At 41.1% G+C, this 16,298-nt stretch overlaps 1 protein-coding gene across 5 annotated transcripts in view; it reads right to left on the reverse strand.

Annotated features, from left to right (window-relative positions):
* Positions 1 to 967: 967 nt before the first annotated feature.
* ndst2a (N-deacetylase/N-sulfotransferase (heparan glucosaminyl) 2a) overlaps positions 968 to 16,298 on the reverse strand; it is a 43,303-nt gene continuing 27,972 nt past the window's right edge. For all 5 annotated transcript variants that reach the window (XM_053333290.1, XM_053333295.1, XM_053333293.1 and 2 more), the window contains 11 exons: positions 15,895 to 16,049; positions 15,172 to 15,357; positions 12,493 to 12,621; positions 11,960 to 12,142; positions 9,449 to 9,545; positions 9,244 to 9,367; positions 5,829 to 6,003; positions 5,561 to 5,731; positions 4,440 to 4,549; positions 4,251 to 4,353; positions 968 to 1,756 (listed from right to left, as the gene is read on the reverse strand). In XM_053333290.1, coding sequence (XP_053189265.1) covers positions 1,631 to 1,756; positions 4,251 to 4,353; positions 4,440 to 4,549; positions 5,561 to 5,731; positions 5,829 to 6,003; positions 9,244 to 9,367; positions 9,449 to 9,545; positions 11,960 to 12,142; positions 12,493 to 12,621; positions 15,172 to 15,357; positions 15,895 to 16,049 — 1,559 coding nt within the window. In that variant the 3' untranslated portion in view covers positions 968 to 1,630. The remainder of the gene's footprint in view (positions 1,757 to 4,250; positions 4,354 to 4,439; positions 4,550 to 5,560; positions 5,732 to 5,828; positions 6,004 to 9,243; positions 9,368 to 9,448; positions 9,546 to 11,959; positions 12,143 to 12,492; positions 12,622 to 15,171; positions 15,358 to 15,894; positions 16,050 to 16,298) is intronic.

The raw sequence follows: 16,298 nt of genomic DNA on the forward strand, positions 1-16,298 counted from the left end.
CTTTGAGGAAGATATCTGACACTTTTTTTCCAGGGTGTGGCGCTGTTACTGACTGCTTTAATCCCTGCGCCTCATTCACACACATCAAACATTAAGTTTTAAAAAGCTCTGGTCCAGACCTTTGCCTGGTGATGACAGTATGTCAGGATGAGTGTGAACAGCTGTTCAACTATTTATCACTATCAACATGGTGAAAACAGTTTTTGACTGATAAAATAAATAAAATGCACATTTTAGATGTAATAACACTATCACTACTGTGTTGGTAAAGTAAACTCTGTTCATTTAAAAAAGGAACATGATAATGTCCATTTACTCATCATGGTTACAAATCACCCTGATGATGTCATAATGATGATCAGGAATATCTCTGTTTAGGACTGGAAGCTGCACACAGTTACAACTAACTGTTTTGGCAGGAAGAACAATGGCGACCCAATCCAGCCAGTCCATCACTCACTGCATTATTAAGAGCTGAGCTGAACTGAGCTGATGTTTAAACCATAAATAGAAGAACTTCATTCAAAATCACACTGAGATTTAACTAAGAATACCTACCATAGAATCTTTTCTGTTGTGTGGTTCACTCCATGTGTCCAAACAGGGTTTCTTTTTTTTTCTTTTCTTCCAAAAATAATGCTATGTGTTTAAAAAAATAAGGACACAATCTTGGATAAAAGGTGGAGAATGGAGCCATCTTTACCTTAGTGAATACACACTGAATGATAAAGCTGCTGACTGAGGTGTGAGACACAGCCTGGACCAGAGTTTGCTTTTAGTTGTGTGTCAAATCTAAGCAAATGATATTTACACTGACCTGTCTTCATAATCACTTTAGCTCAGCAGCTAAACCAATGTATGTCTGTCACTACAGTAAGACTGGAAAACTGAGGAGAAAAGCACCGTGACTGTTACCATCACCTGTGTGTGTGTGTGTGTGTGTGTGTGTGTGTGTGTGTGACCAGGATATGGACTGTGTGTGTGTGTGTGTGTGTGTGTGTGTGTGTGATTTAAGCTGCTGTCCATTCTGTTCCCCACCTGCCCCCCAACCCCAACCCTGTCATATACAACCACTTTGTAAAATGAACTGCTTTACAATCATTCTTCTGAAGACATGAGACGTGTGTGTGTGTGTGTGTGTGTGTGTGTGTGTGTGTGTGTGTTAATCCTGTACTGTCTCAAGTCATACACTCACCATCCACAGGGTCTCATCCTGTGAGTTTCTCTCCTCACATTAAGGCTGTCTGAGCTGTACTTAATGTCCTCAAACTGGCTATTGGCCCCGTCCTCTGGATCTACAGCAAACTGATGTATACAGTGTCAGCTCTCCGTCCACACACAGACTGAGGCCGTCCAGTGCAACCAATCAGGAATAGGAGGGAGAGTCCGCTGAGATCCTTCTCCAACAGTGAGCAACACTGACAAAGATCTCGTGTTGCACTGTTGTCTTGAGTTTGCCACCGCACAGGAGCACCAGTCACTACAGCTAAAACTTCAAAGCTCTTCTCATGTGTGGTGCTGTTCATTCTAGATCAGGGTAGTCCAGTCTAATCCAGAGCCGAGTGTTGGCTCTTCCACAGACTACAGTTGCGGCTTTTCTGTGCTGTGTCTGTGTTAGGCGGTAGTGACCTCAGCTCCAGCTGGTGCTCTGGAGTTCTTGGCGGAGCCAGGACGGCAGCGGTTGTCCCAATCGGTTGAGCAGGTGCAGCAGCTCCATGTTATGCTCATGGTAATGCTCAGCCAGGAAGGCACGTGACTGTGTGCACACACAAACACACAAACACACAGACACAGACACAGACACACACACACACACACACACACACACACACACACACACACACACACACACACACACACACACACACACACACACACATCAAAGATCAGGAGATTAAAATGATGTACAAACTTAAAGGTGCTGTCTGTCATTTTCCAGAACTATTGGACTCTGTAGTTTTTAACAAACAGGAAATGATGCATATTTTGTGTGGCACATTAATATACATTTGGTGCTCTACTGCAGTGCTTTCTAAAGTAGGTGCTGCAGCCCCCCTGCTGTGCCTTAGAACAGGCCAACATGCTGCAAGATGCATTCATTTCCATTTTGGTTACAGTATAACATAACGAATAACATTTCACTACATTGAAAAGGAAGGCTGACATTTATTGAACTGCATTCTTATATTGTTTTCAAATATATAAACACAACAGAAATACAGTATAACCATCACACTGAACAGCGTATTTGATATGCTGTTATGCTGCTGCAAATCAGATTATACTGTAGCTCACAGTCACCAGCGTTGTCATAGAAACAACATGCTTTGCAGCTCCTGAGCACATGAACATGTTCCATTAAAAGCAGTAAACATGCCTTTTTATGTTATCATGCAACTAACATGTACGCTCATTTTACGTTTGAGAAAAGAGGAAAAGAAGAAGGAAATGAAATAAATAATTTATCCTAAACATATTTATTATTTCTTTAAATAGGTTGAATGTTTCTCTGTAAATATACGAGGCTCCTGAACCTAAAACATCTGACATTATTCTTATTTGACTTCATATTGAAGTTAATGCATATACTATAAAAAACTGTGTATAAGAAGCAGTCTCATGCTGGGAAAAATGCTTGTCTATTAAAGACTGCTTTATTTAAAAGCACCAGTAGCTATTCATTTATAAACACATATGTTTATACTCCAAAACTTTCTCAATTGACTTTCATTTGAAACACAATCAAAGTACACATATTAATATCATATAATATCAGGTTAATGGTTAATGGTCCCATAATGATTTGCTTAACTGAACTGGGCCAGACCGGGTTCAGGTTAGGCTGAGTTTCAATTAAACCCTTTAAAAGAACACTGCAGCTGTGTGCTTGCTCAAGACCCAAAAACTCTTCATAAGAGCTGTCGCTGTGTGCAAATATTCCACCCAAGTTGCAGTAAGTCTCAGCAGAGTCAAACAAAGCATCATCCTCTGTTCCATCCAGTGGAAAAACAACAAAGTTAGTAAATCTTTTATTCTTCAGATCTGTGTTCATACTGTGTGTCGTTGCCACAGCGCAATAAAGCTTTTACACATGTGCTGCTGTCTGTCAGGTCAGTTTGCTCTGTAAATACTGAAACACATTGAATCAGCACTCACCTGCCTGGTTTTAGTTTTTAGTTTTCATACAGCAGTAACGGCTCATCAATAGACTATTTTAATTATCTGCAGACACAGCTGTAGCGTGCATGCTTTACACATCTGTTTATAGGACGTTATACTTCATAAGTGTGGATGGCTCACCTCGTCATCTTTACAGTTACAGTTATTGTTATTGACACATCCCACTTTTCAATGAAAAAGAAAAGCGTTTAAGGTGAGACTTATACACCCTGGTTTTTAAGGTATGTCACATGAAACACAACTACAAAAAAGATATTCAACAGTGTGATTATTACAGTGGTTGAAAGAAGGTGTTTATCCACCTCTGCTCCATCACTTCATCACGAGGGAAAAAATGTTTTTAGAGACTCATCTAACATGAAAGATCAATGTCAACACCTCAACATTTACTCTTTCACAGTGTTACATGGTTTATGACTAATTACTGATTTTGTGCATAGGAGATGATGATTAAGATGCATTACAATGATGGATGCACAATATGCATCATTGGAATCAGTGTGCAGAGGCTCTGCTGTGTTCAGCTGCACAGAGAGGAAACATCTCAGCTGACAGGATGTGCCACATGTTCTCTTTTTGGTTTATAACTGCAGTTGGCAACCAGTGCATTAGATGAATTACTGCCACCTCCTGCTTTGGGGTGTAGACCAGACATGTAATCCTACTCAGTCATTCTGTCTGTTTAATAAACTCAAAGAAGACTTCTGATTTGAATACTGAGCTCCTGAACTGCATGTGCAATAGTCTCCTAAGCCACGGGGGAAAAATCTCTGCATATATTGGTAACGAGTAGGAAAATATTGGCAAGGAAATGTAGAAATGATAGTGAGTGAAACAAGACAGGCGCCTCTGTGCATGTTTGACCTGGTGCTGCTGCAGCCTTTATGTTCATCTCACAGCATACAGGTCAGTCATGTTCAAACTGTTTCACAAATGTTACAGGTCCCACCTCGTAACATTGCTATTGTGACTTTTACATATAAGTGACCAGGAAGCTTCATCAGACATGAATGTGACATATTAAACTAGCATTTGACTTAAAGAAGCTAATGAGTGAAGTGTAGATGTACCTCAGGACTCATCTCTGGATACTTCCTGCCTTTACTCTTCCCCAGACACTTGGCTCGACCTCCTTCCACCCGCTGACACCAGAAACCTTTGCTGTCATCATACCTGCACACATACATTATGTTGTTTCACACATGCTATATGGAAACATTAACTAAATGTTCACTCTACATTAACAGTGTGTTACTAACATTAGAGCCTGGGTGTAGTTGAAGATCGGAGTGACGCCAAGGAATCTCTGGATTCCCTCCATCACCAGTGTTGGGTTGGAGCGCAGCAGGGCCCCGTCCACAATGTGCAACTAGAACACACACACACACACACACACACACACACACACACACACACACACACACACACACACACACACACACACACACACACACACACACACACACACACACACACACACACACACACACACACACACACACACACAGTGTTATCTTGTGTCTGGACAATGGTGGATGATATTTTGCTGAGAGAAGAAATTACAGCTGTTTCTATACAAATAAAACGGTTGAATAGCATCCATCAACATGTGGACTGGATCTTCTGATTGATGAAAGAGCGCTCTACTTCCTGAACCACAGCCGCCCCAATTATGTTTCCATCCAACATAAACACAACAGATAAATAAATAAACTAACTGCATCCACTGGTCTGATTAATGTGAAAATCTTAGCTAAATGTAATGCTACTTTGGTTAATAGGTTTTCCTTTAAAAACACAGATATATAATATAATAAATACAATTAGATATACTGCCTCAGATTGCATGAATATATGTAGTAAACAATCTGAAGGTATTTAATAAAAGGTATTAAGTAGCTTGAGTTATGAACATGGGCACTGATACGCCAAAATCAACTCAATGGTTTTGATTTCTACATGGCAGCACATTCTGGTCTGTAGCTCAACACACACACACACACACACACACACACACACACACACACACACACACACACACACACACACACACACACACACACACACACACACACACACACACACACACACACACACACACACACACACACACACACACACACACACACACACAACCTGGAGAAACACTTAACTAATTCTTCCAAGTATTTCGATAAGTTCAATATGAGACTTTAAATCTAAATCATTTAGCAGTCAAACCAGCAGTACATCAGTATCATCTGGAGCAAAGCAGTTTTATGTATCAGGGAATTCCATCACAACAACAAATGAATAGAAGTGTTCAGGGACAGTAAAGTGTTTATATGTCATTTCTATACATTTCTTTAATGATTGTACATGTCTCTTCCTGTAGTGTTACCTGGCTAGGCTGGTAGTGTTGCAGCCATCGTTCAAGGTGAGCAGCATAGGACCCTGGGTTAAGGCAGCGTCTCTGGAGGGCCAGTATGTCCCTGGGGGCTGAGGGGCCTGCTGTCACCACTGCGTGGAAAGTGTTGTTAAGGGCTGCAGGGTCCTGGTGGGCCCTCTGATGCTGTGGTGATTTACAAACAAACTAATGAAGTTAAACAGTAAAGAGTTTGCACAGTGTGACACACACACAGCATTGCAGAGTGTGTGACGGTCCTCACCTGGTACCAGGAATAAGCCCTGTCAGACGGGTTGATGAGCACCGCTAGGATTTTGGCTCTGGGTAGCAGGGCAGCAGCTCTCTTAGGTGCTACTTCTGTGTCAAAGTAGTTGGCACTCTTCTCAAACATAAAATCTGTGCTGACATTGGAAGGGAATGGGAAGAAGTCCATGTACCTGAGGAGAGAACACAAAGAGGAAAAGCAGTGGATTCACAGTCCCAGGCCATGTCAGTGTGTTTTACTGGGAGCAGGCCAGTCATCTGTACTAACCTGCTCTGCTCTGTCTCTGAACATTTATTCAACTAGATTTAAATGCAGCAGTGAAAGTTGGGGCTTTTGGGATGTGGGAATGACTGTGTGACTGTGTCCTGATCATTTTATTACTGCAACACTGCACAAATGTGTGAATGATCATGATTAGGTGGGATATGGGGATGGCAATGTTTGTACAATGTCACAAACTGGTGTTCTGTACTTTTACATTGAATTCAATCATTAACCCTTAAACAGACAACATCCAGCAGGAGATACATACTCTGATGGGTTAACATGGTTCTTCAGTTTTCTGTGCCTTGTCCTTTTTCAAATTAGTTGAAAAACGCAAATGGTAGAATTGAAGCTTGTGGTATGTTTATACTTTGATAGAAATGATAAAAATCGGTTTAGAAATTAGTATGTGTGATATGTGCAAGAATGTATCACTTCTATTTATCAAATAATCATTCAATTGTTTTTCTCATTATGACCAGTGTTGGGTGTAACGAGTTACAAAGTAACAAAACTACTTGTTTTCGGGGAAAAGTAGAGTAACACGTTACTACCGACCATTTAGTAACGTAACGTTGTTTCTTTTTCAATCTGCCGCAACATTAGATGTGACCGTGACACTCATCTGCTGGGCTCTTGTGCATTAGTCACGCAAGTTCTCATTCCACATTGTATGTGACAGTCAGAGGCTGGTGGTGGCATGAAGACAAGCAACAATGGCAAGCGAAAAGCAACCAACGACACTAACGTTTGAGGGATGGAGGTATTCCCACTACTTCCAACGTGTTGAAACTAAGGGGAAGAATGTGAGTGTAAGGTGTACACTGTGCCCTGGTGAGAAACTGTTGTCCGCTGCCGCTAACTCAAATGCCAACCTCACCAAGCATTTGAAAGGAAAACATGCTAGCATGAAGCTTGTAGCTCAAGATCCCTGGGGAAATGATGCTGGTCCAAGCCCAAACAAGCAGCAAAAACTCCAGTTTCACCAGGTATCTAAACAAGAGTTGGACAAACTTGTAGCTTCGTTCTTAATTGAAGAAATGCTGCCCATCAATACTGTCGAATCGCCCACTTTCAGAAAAATCCTTAGCAAGATACCGATAACAGGCGCCCATGGTCAGATCGCAAAACCTTCACTGGGTATCTGGATGAATGTTACCTAAAAATGGAGAGTGAATTAAAGAAAACGTTTGAGAGTTTGCTGTATGTGTCAACCACTGCGGATATATGGAGTAGTCACAACAGAAGCTTTTTGGGAATCACTGTGCACTGGATCAATCCATGCAACTTCAAACGTGAGAAAGCTGCTATCGCATGCAAACGAATAAAGGGCAGGCACACATTTGATGACATTCCGCATTCTGCTGTTATTATTGCATGATTTCCCTTACTATTGTTACTGTACAAAAATCAAGCTTTCAGAGCATTTAGATCAGTTATGTCTCTTGCATAAAAATTGTTTGTTTTTTTATCTTCTTGTCCTTGTTTTTATTGTATTCTGTATTCTGGACAGGTGCAGGCCTAGCTAAAAGATGATGCTTTTGGACCTTCTTTAATAATCAGTAAAATATTAAATTGAAAAACCGAAACCTTTATCATCACCTTTATCATTTGTGGAGAGAAATAAACAAAAAGACATGGACATTTTCTATGGCGTTGCTTCCAACTGAACTCTACATATTAAAGGATCATTTCAAGTCCTGTTTAATAGTATATCCACATATTATGAGGGAGATGAAATGCTTATCTTCTGTCTTGTTAGTAGAAAAATCCTCCCTTCTGCTTCCCTGCACAGTGTTTTGTTGCACCGATATATCCTGTTGTTCCCATGCAGTAGGTTTGTTGCTGGGACAGAACACTAGCAACAAACCTTCACACAACCAACATGACAAAGACAGTCCACACTGCTTTCTCATTCATTTCAGTAAGACCACTGTGTTGCCGCAGTATGAATTTTAAAGCAGAGTCTGCAGCTGAAAAACTCAAAGATCATCTGGTAGAAAATGTAAACCTGGCTCAACGCTAGCTGTAATGTTATCTCTGTGTGTCACACTGTACATGGAAGCCCACATTCCTGCTGGATTATAATTTGTAACATGAGTGGGCTAAATCTACCTGTGGACTGTCGACACAAAGGATAAAATGACTGTTGATGTGATAACTCTGCACAGTGGTAAATTCTTGTCTATGAATGTGCAGTATTTTGGTGTGTGAAAGGCCTTCAAACTATGATCTATACATCAAACTGACCTTTCTTTTGTTGTGTTTCATTATCTCACTGTTACCTGAAACAACTGTTGTCCTTCAGTACAGCCCTTTTTCAGTTCAATACAGTTTTCTGTCTGAGCGCTCAGTGAGTCAGATTGCTTAAGACTCATATTAGCTGAGCTCAACTACAGAATGGATGAACTGAGGACTGTAGAATGTGTCCTCCATCTCTTACATTGTAGATGTATTAGTCATAGTCAGACAGGAATCTGACTCTGTTTCTACTACAGGGACATGTTTGGTTATTTTTGTTTAAAGTCTTGACATACCACAGAAAAGTGTGTTGTTAACCACCTGCCAAATTTGAATGATTAAAAAAATCACCAAATATGAAATTAGGCTTCAAAGTTGTGTAAAAATCTCTTTCTCTGCTACCAAACGCTGAGGGAGTGCCCGCCGAGTTCGCTGAAACCCTGCCCCCTACCAAGTGTCACCTGTCAATCAAATCACCAACTCTACCACAAACATGGACGCTACGTCTGAGAGCTTTCCGCTGCTAACTCAGCGGCTAACTCGGCTTTTAACTCTGCAGCTAACTCGGCGGCGAACTCAGCTAACTGGCTAACTGTAGACTGTAGTAGTAGTAGTGTGTGAAAAAATGTATACCTCTACAGCAGCAGGGCGGGTTTATGCTAACGCGGTGGTGATTTTCAGACCCGCCCACTAAATCCTGAACACAGAAATCTTGAAACACAGTTTGTGAAGCCTAGCTCCACAATTCAAATCTAAATGGTTGAAATGCTTTTTACACCTTCTTTAGAAATACATTTATGACCTATTTAATGTGTTTAGAAGAAATGAATTCACTTTACACTGTCTTTAAATAAGTGTGAATAATTCTTGATGCAGTGTATTGAGGACTCTATGAAGGGAGTTTTACCAGTCAATCCCATTGTCGTAGTTTGCTCCACTGAAGAACTGGATCTCCTCGAAGGTGGTGGGACTGGGGAAGGAGCTGGTGATGGCTGGGTGAAGGCTCAGGAATGAATGAAGTGCTGTAGTGCCTTTAAGCAAAGACGTGATGTGTTATGAGAAGAGTTTCAGATAAAGACACAGATAAAAGCAGAGACAGACACAATTCGTACCTGTTTTCTGGGGTCCGATGACCAGGAACTTGGGGAGTCGATCACAGGTCTTTTCTTTAGACCAAATATCTTTGTGTCTTTTGTCATGACAAGGGTTCTGAAAAATAATAAAATGATGGTTCTATTCATTATTAATGGAGTGATCAAGAAGTAAATACTCTTTAACACTGTGCTTTAATTATAATGTAGCTGCTACCTTCACTCTGACTATCATGTGCTATATTAACCCTTTTTACTGGTTCAGTTATAAATAATCAAAATGCATGTGTCAGCATTTCAGTGATTGGAAAGATACATTTGATGTTATAGGTTTCGAAATGGAACAGATTCACTCAGCATTTAGCCTTTCACATAGGATCACCACCACCGTTGCAGACAACGGGTCTAATTTTGTGAAAGCTTTCAAGATGTTTGCACCCACTGAGCCTAATGAGGAGGAGGATGAAGAGCAAGATTTATCGTTTTCACAGATATGGAAGAGTTGCTTGGGACCACAAAAGGACAGTTTTCTCTGCCCCCACATTTCAGGTGTGCTTCGCATACACTCAATTTGACTTTGTGCAATGACATAGACAAATACTGTAGCTGTCCTCCAACAGTGACTCAAAATGTGTGTACAGGAGTGAAACAGCGAAGTGCGCTGCTCTTTGGACAAAGGCTAGCCGTTCTACCGTGGCCTCCGAGATTGTTGATGAAATCTGTGGGGAAAAAATGATTGTGCCTACATCAACAAGGTGGAACTCCTTTCACAATGCCTTGTCCCGTATCAGTGACAACCCGGCCCAAGATCTGAACACGCTTTGTGCTATTGGACATCAGAGCCCCGACTGAGCGCAAACATCTATTCCTAAAGGAATACTGCAGTGTTTTGAAAGCTCTGACAGTAGCACTGGATATATTGCCAGGGGAAGATAACTGCTACTATGGTGTTCTTCTACCAACCCTAGAGACCCTGATGTTCAGGACGCTGGCACTCCAAAATGGACTGTCGAGGATGACAGCAAACCTACCGGGCGTAATTGTACAGGTAAGCCAATTCTTAATAGCCTATCTGTTAGTAGCCTTGGCATAGACATCACACCATAGACATTATGCTTTCTTATGTTCTTCTATATTATTTTGTCCTCGGCTATCAAAACGCGATTCGCACCGGTGTTGGAGAGCAGGGAAGCTCTATTGGCTGCCTTGACATTGCCGAAATTTAAGGTTCGATGGATAGGGGGAGAGGAGCGGCGCGTGCGCTGCTCACTGTGAAGTGTCGCACTTTACCCCATGATGAAGAGCCAGCTGAGAATAAACAAAGAGAAGTTGCCGCACACAGCAGCGCCAGTGAGGCTGACTTTTTTTCTTTTGATGAGGAGGAGGAAGACGTAATGTCCTTTAGCGCAGAGGCTGAGGTACTTGAGTATATGAGATCAGGCTCAGAGTTAGAGGTCCTTAACCGATTCCACTGAGTGAGAGCTGTGTTCATGAAATACAACACTGCCACACCATCCAGTGCACCGGTGGAAAGGCTGTTCAGCCTGGGAGGTATCGTTCTTACCCCCAGAAGAAACAGACTCTCAGATAAACGTTTCGAAAGACTGCCCCTGATGAAATATAATCACACATTTTGTGCTGATGTGGAATAGGTTGCCTGCCTCCCATGCTATAGCTCAAGCCTGCCCGTGCCTAATATCCTCTTTTCTATCTGGCAAACTGTGAAGAAGGGCCAGCATATTCAGTGAACATATTTAATTCTGAGGCCAGTCCTACTTTAAGTTGTTCTTGATGTTATTTTGGCTAAAATGTATTTGCCTCCAAGCAGTATTATTCCATTTTATTTTATTTTCACAAGCCATAGATATCAAGTCATTTTGAAGGTATTCTTTTTCTGTTGGATTTACATGAAGCATGTTTTATTTTGAGAAACACAAACCATTTTGAGGTTTTCAGAATGTTCCTAAGATTTGCACTAGCTACTTTGCACCAATTTTAGGGATAGCCTATGCTATCTGATATTGTTTGATATTATTGTTTAGTGGTGGTGTTTAAGCCTACAACCCAATGTGTACTTGCTAGGTGCTCTGTGGCATTTTTGATAATAAAGAGTATGAAAGTAATATCTGTTATGTCCTTCATTGTAGAACTTCCACAACACATTTAGGAACAGTTCTGCCCAAAGTCGAGCAACATAAAAGTAACGTAAAAGTAACGAGTAACGTAAAAAGTTACTTTCTTTAGAGAGTAACTAAGTAAAGTAACAGGTTACTTTTTAAAAGGAGTAACGAGTAATGAGAAGAGTTACTTTTTAAAAGTAACTTCCCCAACACTGATTATGACCATGTTTATATCTTAATAGAGGTAATGTATCCTGGTGAAGATACAACTTATACAATACTAAATTAATGGTTCAGTTATAAATAATCAAAATGCATGCAGCAGCATTTCAGTGATTGGAAAGATGATCTCCTTTTTAGGAAAAAAAAGAAACAAAACAAACAGCACTTTGACTTCTATCAGTATACCAACCTGCCAGAGTGGGTCTCTCTCCTCAGGGAAGATCTGAAAGTATTTCTCAGCCAGCTGGACGGGGGGCAGGGTCTGCAGCCTGAGGTTGGTCCAACACTGGACAAACTTAACCAAAGACTCAAAGGTGTACAGACCCAGACGGTCGTTGCCATAGTTAGACAGGTGGGTCATGAAGATACTGATCTGAATTGAGAGAACACAATGAAGATTACACGTTGGTTTAAAGCCACTTGCAGACTAATCTTCAAACCACAAGTGCAGAAGTGCAGATTATGAAAAGCAGTTAACTTTACCCTAACTGTCATCTCACAACAGTGGTGCTGCTTTTCAGATAAGAACATGTTGGATATAACTGAGAGACCTTTAGTTTTTCAAAGACATATATTTATATCAATGATGATCACTATTTAATTCCTACAAAATTATATTATATACAAAATAACTCCATTTAAAATATACCACAGGAATAAGAGATCAGTTAGATATGACTGTGTGTGTGTGTGTGTGTGTGTGTGTGTGTGTGTGTTGCTTACAGGGTTTAGGAGGACAGTTAGGAAGAGTTCTCCTCCTCTAATGCTCTTGTCCAGCTCTTTTGAGCCTCCTGGGTATTCATTATAGAAGATAGTGTGAGTGAAGAGACCACAGGTCTGTCTGGGCAGCACCTGAAACACACATGGAGATGATTGCTTGTGAGGTATGTATTAGTGTTCTTTCATCATGATCTCTGTGAACAGTTCTACAAACCGATGACATTTTAGCTTTCATCACGTCTTCTTTAGGAACTGGACTTGAACTGAGAGTATGTTCCATGCTGAACTGGGAGTTATTTGATCTATAGGTGAAAGCAGGTTCATTTCTGATGCTTTGTTTGCTCTAGCTATTCCAGCTGTCAAATGCCTCATTGCACTCAAAATAAATGAGCAGGAACCAGCACCTTTAATTAATGATTGTAAATGGACTCCATTTATATAGTGCTTTTATATTTTAATAGGCAAAGTGCTTTACAATATATCTCTCATTGACCTATTCACACACACACACTCACAACACACTCATAACCACTGGGAGCAAACAAGGTTCAGTATCTGGCTGAAGAACACTTGAACATGTCAACAGGAGAAGTGGGGACTGAACTGTGAACCTGGTGATGAGTGGATGATCAACTCTACTTCCTCCCCCCCCCCCCCCCTCCTTCCTTCTCTCTTCCTTTCCTTCCTTCTCTCTTTATTTCCTTCCTCTCTCTGTCCTCCCTTCCTTCTTTCCTTCCTCCATTCCCCTCCTTCCTTCCTTCCTGCGTTCCTCTTTTCCATTCTCCCTCCCTCCTTCCTTCCTTCCTTTTTTCCTCCCTCCCTCTGTCCTTTCTTCCTTCCTCCCTCCTTCTTTCTTCCCTCCGTACATACTTCCTTCCTTCCTTCCTTCCTTCCTTCCATCTGTCCTTCCTCCCTCCCTCCTTCTTTCCTCCATCCTTTCTTCCTTCCGTACTTCCTTCCTTCCTTCCATCTGTCCTTCCTCCCTCTCTCCTTCTCTCTTCCTTTCCTTCCCTCCCTTCTTCCTCCCTTCCTTCTTTGACTCGAGGACAACAGGAAGGTTAAACAGCATGCCACTTTAAGCTTGTTGCGTGTAATTCAACACTATTTAGTCTCCATAAACTTTCATTGCAACCCAGTGGCACTGTAGTCACATGACTGAAAAGTTTCTTCAGTGAGAACAACAAAAAGAAGTTCAGTTCAATTTTATTTATAGGCTTAAATCACAACAGAAGTTATTTCAGAGCACTTTTCCCATAGAGCAGTCTAGACCATACTATTTTATTTTATTTGTATTTTCATTCATGCCATTGTGTTTCAAAGTTATCACAGAGACTTTTGCAGGTTTTCTATTGCTGCTATGGAGACTGCTCACTGAAACTGCATAGTGTCATATGTTGTTGAATCATTATCTTTGCATTGTGTAATTATCTGAGCTGTTTAGTTATTTGTGTCATTTTATGTAACCGTTTGATATTCTTACAACAAACAATGTAGATTTTAGAGCTCTCCAGGGATGAATTCAATATGAAATCCAGAATTTGAAGCTTTGTGATTGGCTACCTGGAGGACCTGCGGCCAATAAGTAACTCCGTCACTGTGTTAGAGTCTAACACAGCTTTTAATGATGTCTTTAATATTTCTCCCTACATTTAAGAGTAGGCTTAAAACATTCCTTTTGATAAAGCTTATAGTTAGGGCTCTTAGAGCTCTTAGCGTATGCTGCTATAGGCTTAGGCTGCCAGGGTCTCCCATGATGCACTGAGCTCCTGTCTCCTCCTCCCTCTCTCTCTCTATCCATCCATCTATAACCATTAACATTAATGTACTATTAATGCATTCAATAACCTAAACTTCTTCCCCGGAGTTGTCTGTGCTTTCTCGTCTCACAGGTAATCTGGGCCTGTAGATTTCGGGATGACAGATTCCAGTCCCGGACCTTCTAGCTTCATTGTTGATTTTCATTGTGCTTCTCTCTCCTCTCCTTCCTCTCTCTCCTCTCTACCCCAACCGGTTGAGGCAGATGTTCTCCCACTCTGAGACTGGTTCTGTCTGAGGGTTCTTCCTGTTAAAAGGGAGTTTTTTCTCGCCACTGTTGCTCATGGGGGAATATTGGGTCTCTTTAAAATTAAAACCTGAAGAGTTCGGTTTAGAACCTGCTCTATGTGTAAAGTGTCTTGAGATAACTCTGTTGTGATTGATGATGATGAAAGAAAAAAACATGAAAGAGTGTTTAATAACTCAGCAATACAATAATAATGTTAAGACCATCACCTTTAATTATTTCTCCTTTGATTCTGAGAAGTAATTTTTTTTTTTGCCTTGGTGTTTGGTGTTTGACTATTGTTTTGGTTTGTCTGCTGGTAGTAGGCTCCTGAGTCAGGAATGTCCTGTATCTCTGTATCTCTGCATCTATGCATCACATTCTTGAGTATGCAGGTTTCTTTATCTACCTGAAAACACTGAGAATGTTTATTTGTATTAATTATGTGGTGTGTTATACTGAAGTCTGTGTGAAATACTGCTGACACTGTGAACTGAGCCTTGCTCTCATGCTGTTCTGAAAACAAATTCTAATGACTGGTTATGTGTTGAAGTCAACTGAAGTGAAGTTCTGTGGAAAAAAAAGGAAATCCATGGAAACATTACTGCAATGCATGTATTGATCCAGATCTGTGGACTGACCTGGATCCCATTGTGGATGAAGCCGCGGCGGTATCGAGCTGGCCTCAGATGAGGGTATTCCTCAGTGCTGGTCACCTTGATGTTCCACACAGACTTCCAGGCCTCGTACAGCTGGCTGTGAACCGGGTAAACCCCAGAGTGGTGTGGAGCCACTGCATAGCCCATATCTGTTGGGATGCCGTGCTCCTGGAGGGAAGGAATGTGGAGAGATGACAGGATGGGGTCATACATTAACAGAGCCTGCAGTATCACTAAAGACTCCTCTCATCCATCCCACACCCTTTTCTCCCTTATGAAATCAGAACAAGACTGCTTAACAGTTTCTTCCCCCAAGCATTCAGGCTTCTGAACCTGAAAATAAATGAACTGCCACTGAAATGACTGAAGCACTTGCACTTTAGAGAAGTCACCTATTGTTATTTGATTGTTACCTTATTTATTTATAATACTTATTTTAGAACATCTTGCATCTTGAACATCTTGCCTTGTATCCTCTTTTTATTTATTCTCTCAGTTTTATTTTAAGCGAAACATTATATAGTTTTTATGTATGCAAATGCATTAAAGTGAATCTGAATGTGAATGTGAAGAGTGAGTGGGTTAGATGGTACAGACAGAGTTCAGGAGAGAAAAGCAGATTATCATCCAGCGAACATCTCTAAAATGCTTACTGTACATTCTTCCTAAATAACACAGATCACACAATGTAGAAGAGCTGCTAACCTGAGCAAAGATCTTGTTGAGCCTCATCTGCTCAGCCAGGACGCTGACATTGTGAAAGAGGTGAGGCTGCATGTGGCTCCACATGTGAGGAAACCACCAAAAGTCCATCCTATGTTGCAGCAGCATGTCATCTCCCCGATCCTCTTCATCAGTGCCTACACACACACACACACACACACACACACACACACACACACACACACACACACACACACACACACACACACACACACACACACACACACACACACACACACACACACACACACACACACACACACACACACACACACACAGTTTCGAGATAATTAATTGTGGCTTCTAGGCATGCTCAAATGTGATCCAGCTGATGTGTATCAAGAGTCATATTGACCTAACCACACCTCACCCAACCATATTAAATA

The sequence above is a fragment of the Scomber japonicus genome, chromosome 14 (assembly GCF_027409825.1).
Source record: "Scomber japonicus isolate fScoJap1 chromosome 14, fScoJap1.pri, whole genome shotgun sequence".
In the NCBI taxonomy this organism is placed as follows: Eukaryota; Metazoa; Chordata; class Actinopteri; order Scombriformes; family Scombridae; genus Scomber; species Scomber japonicus.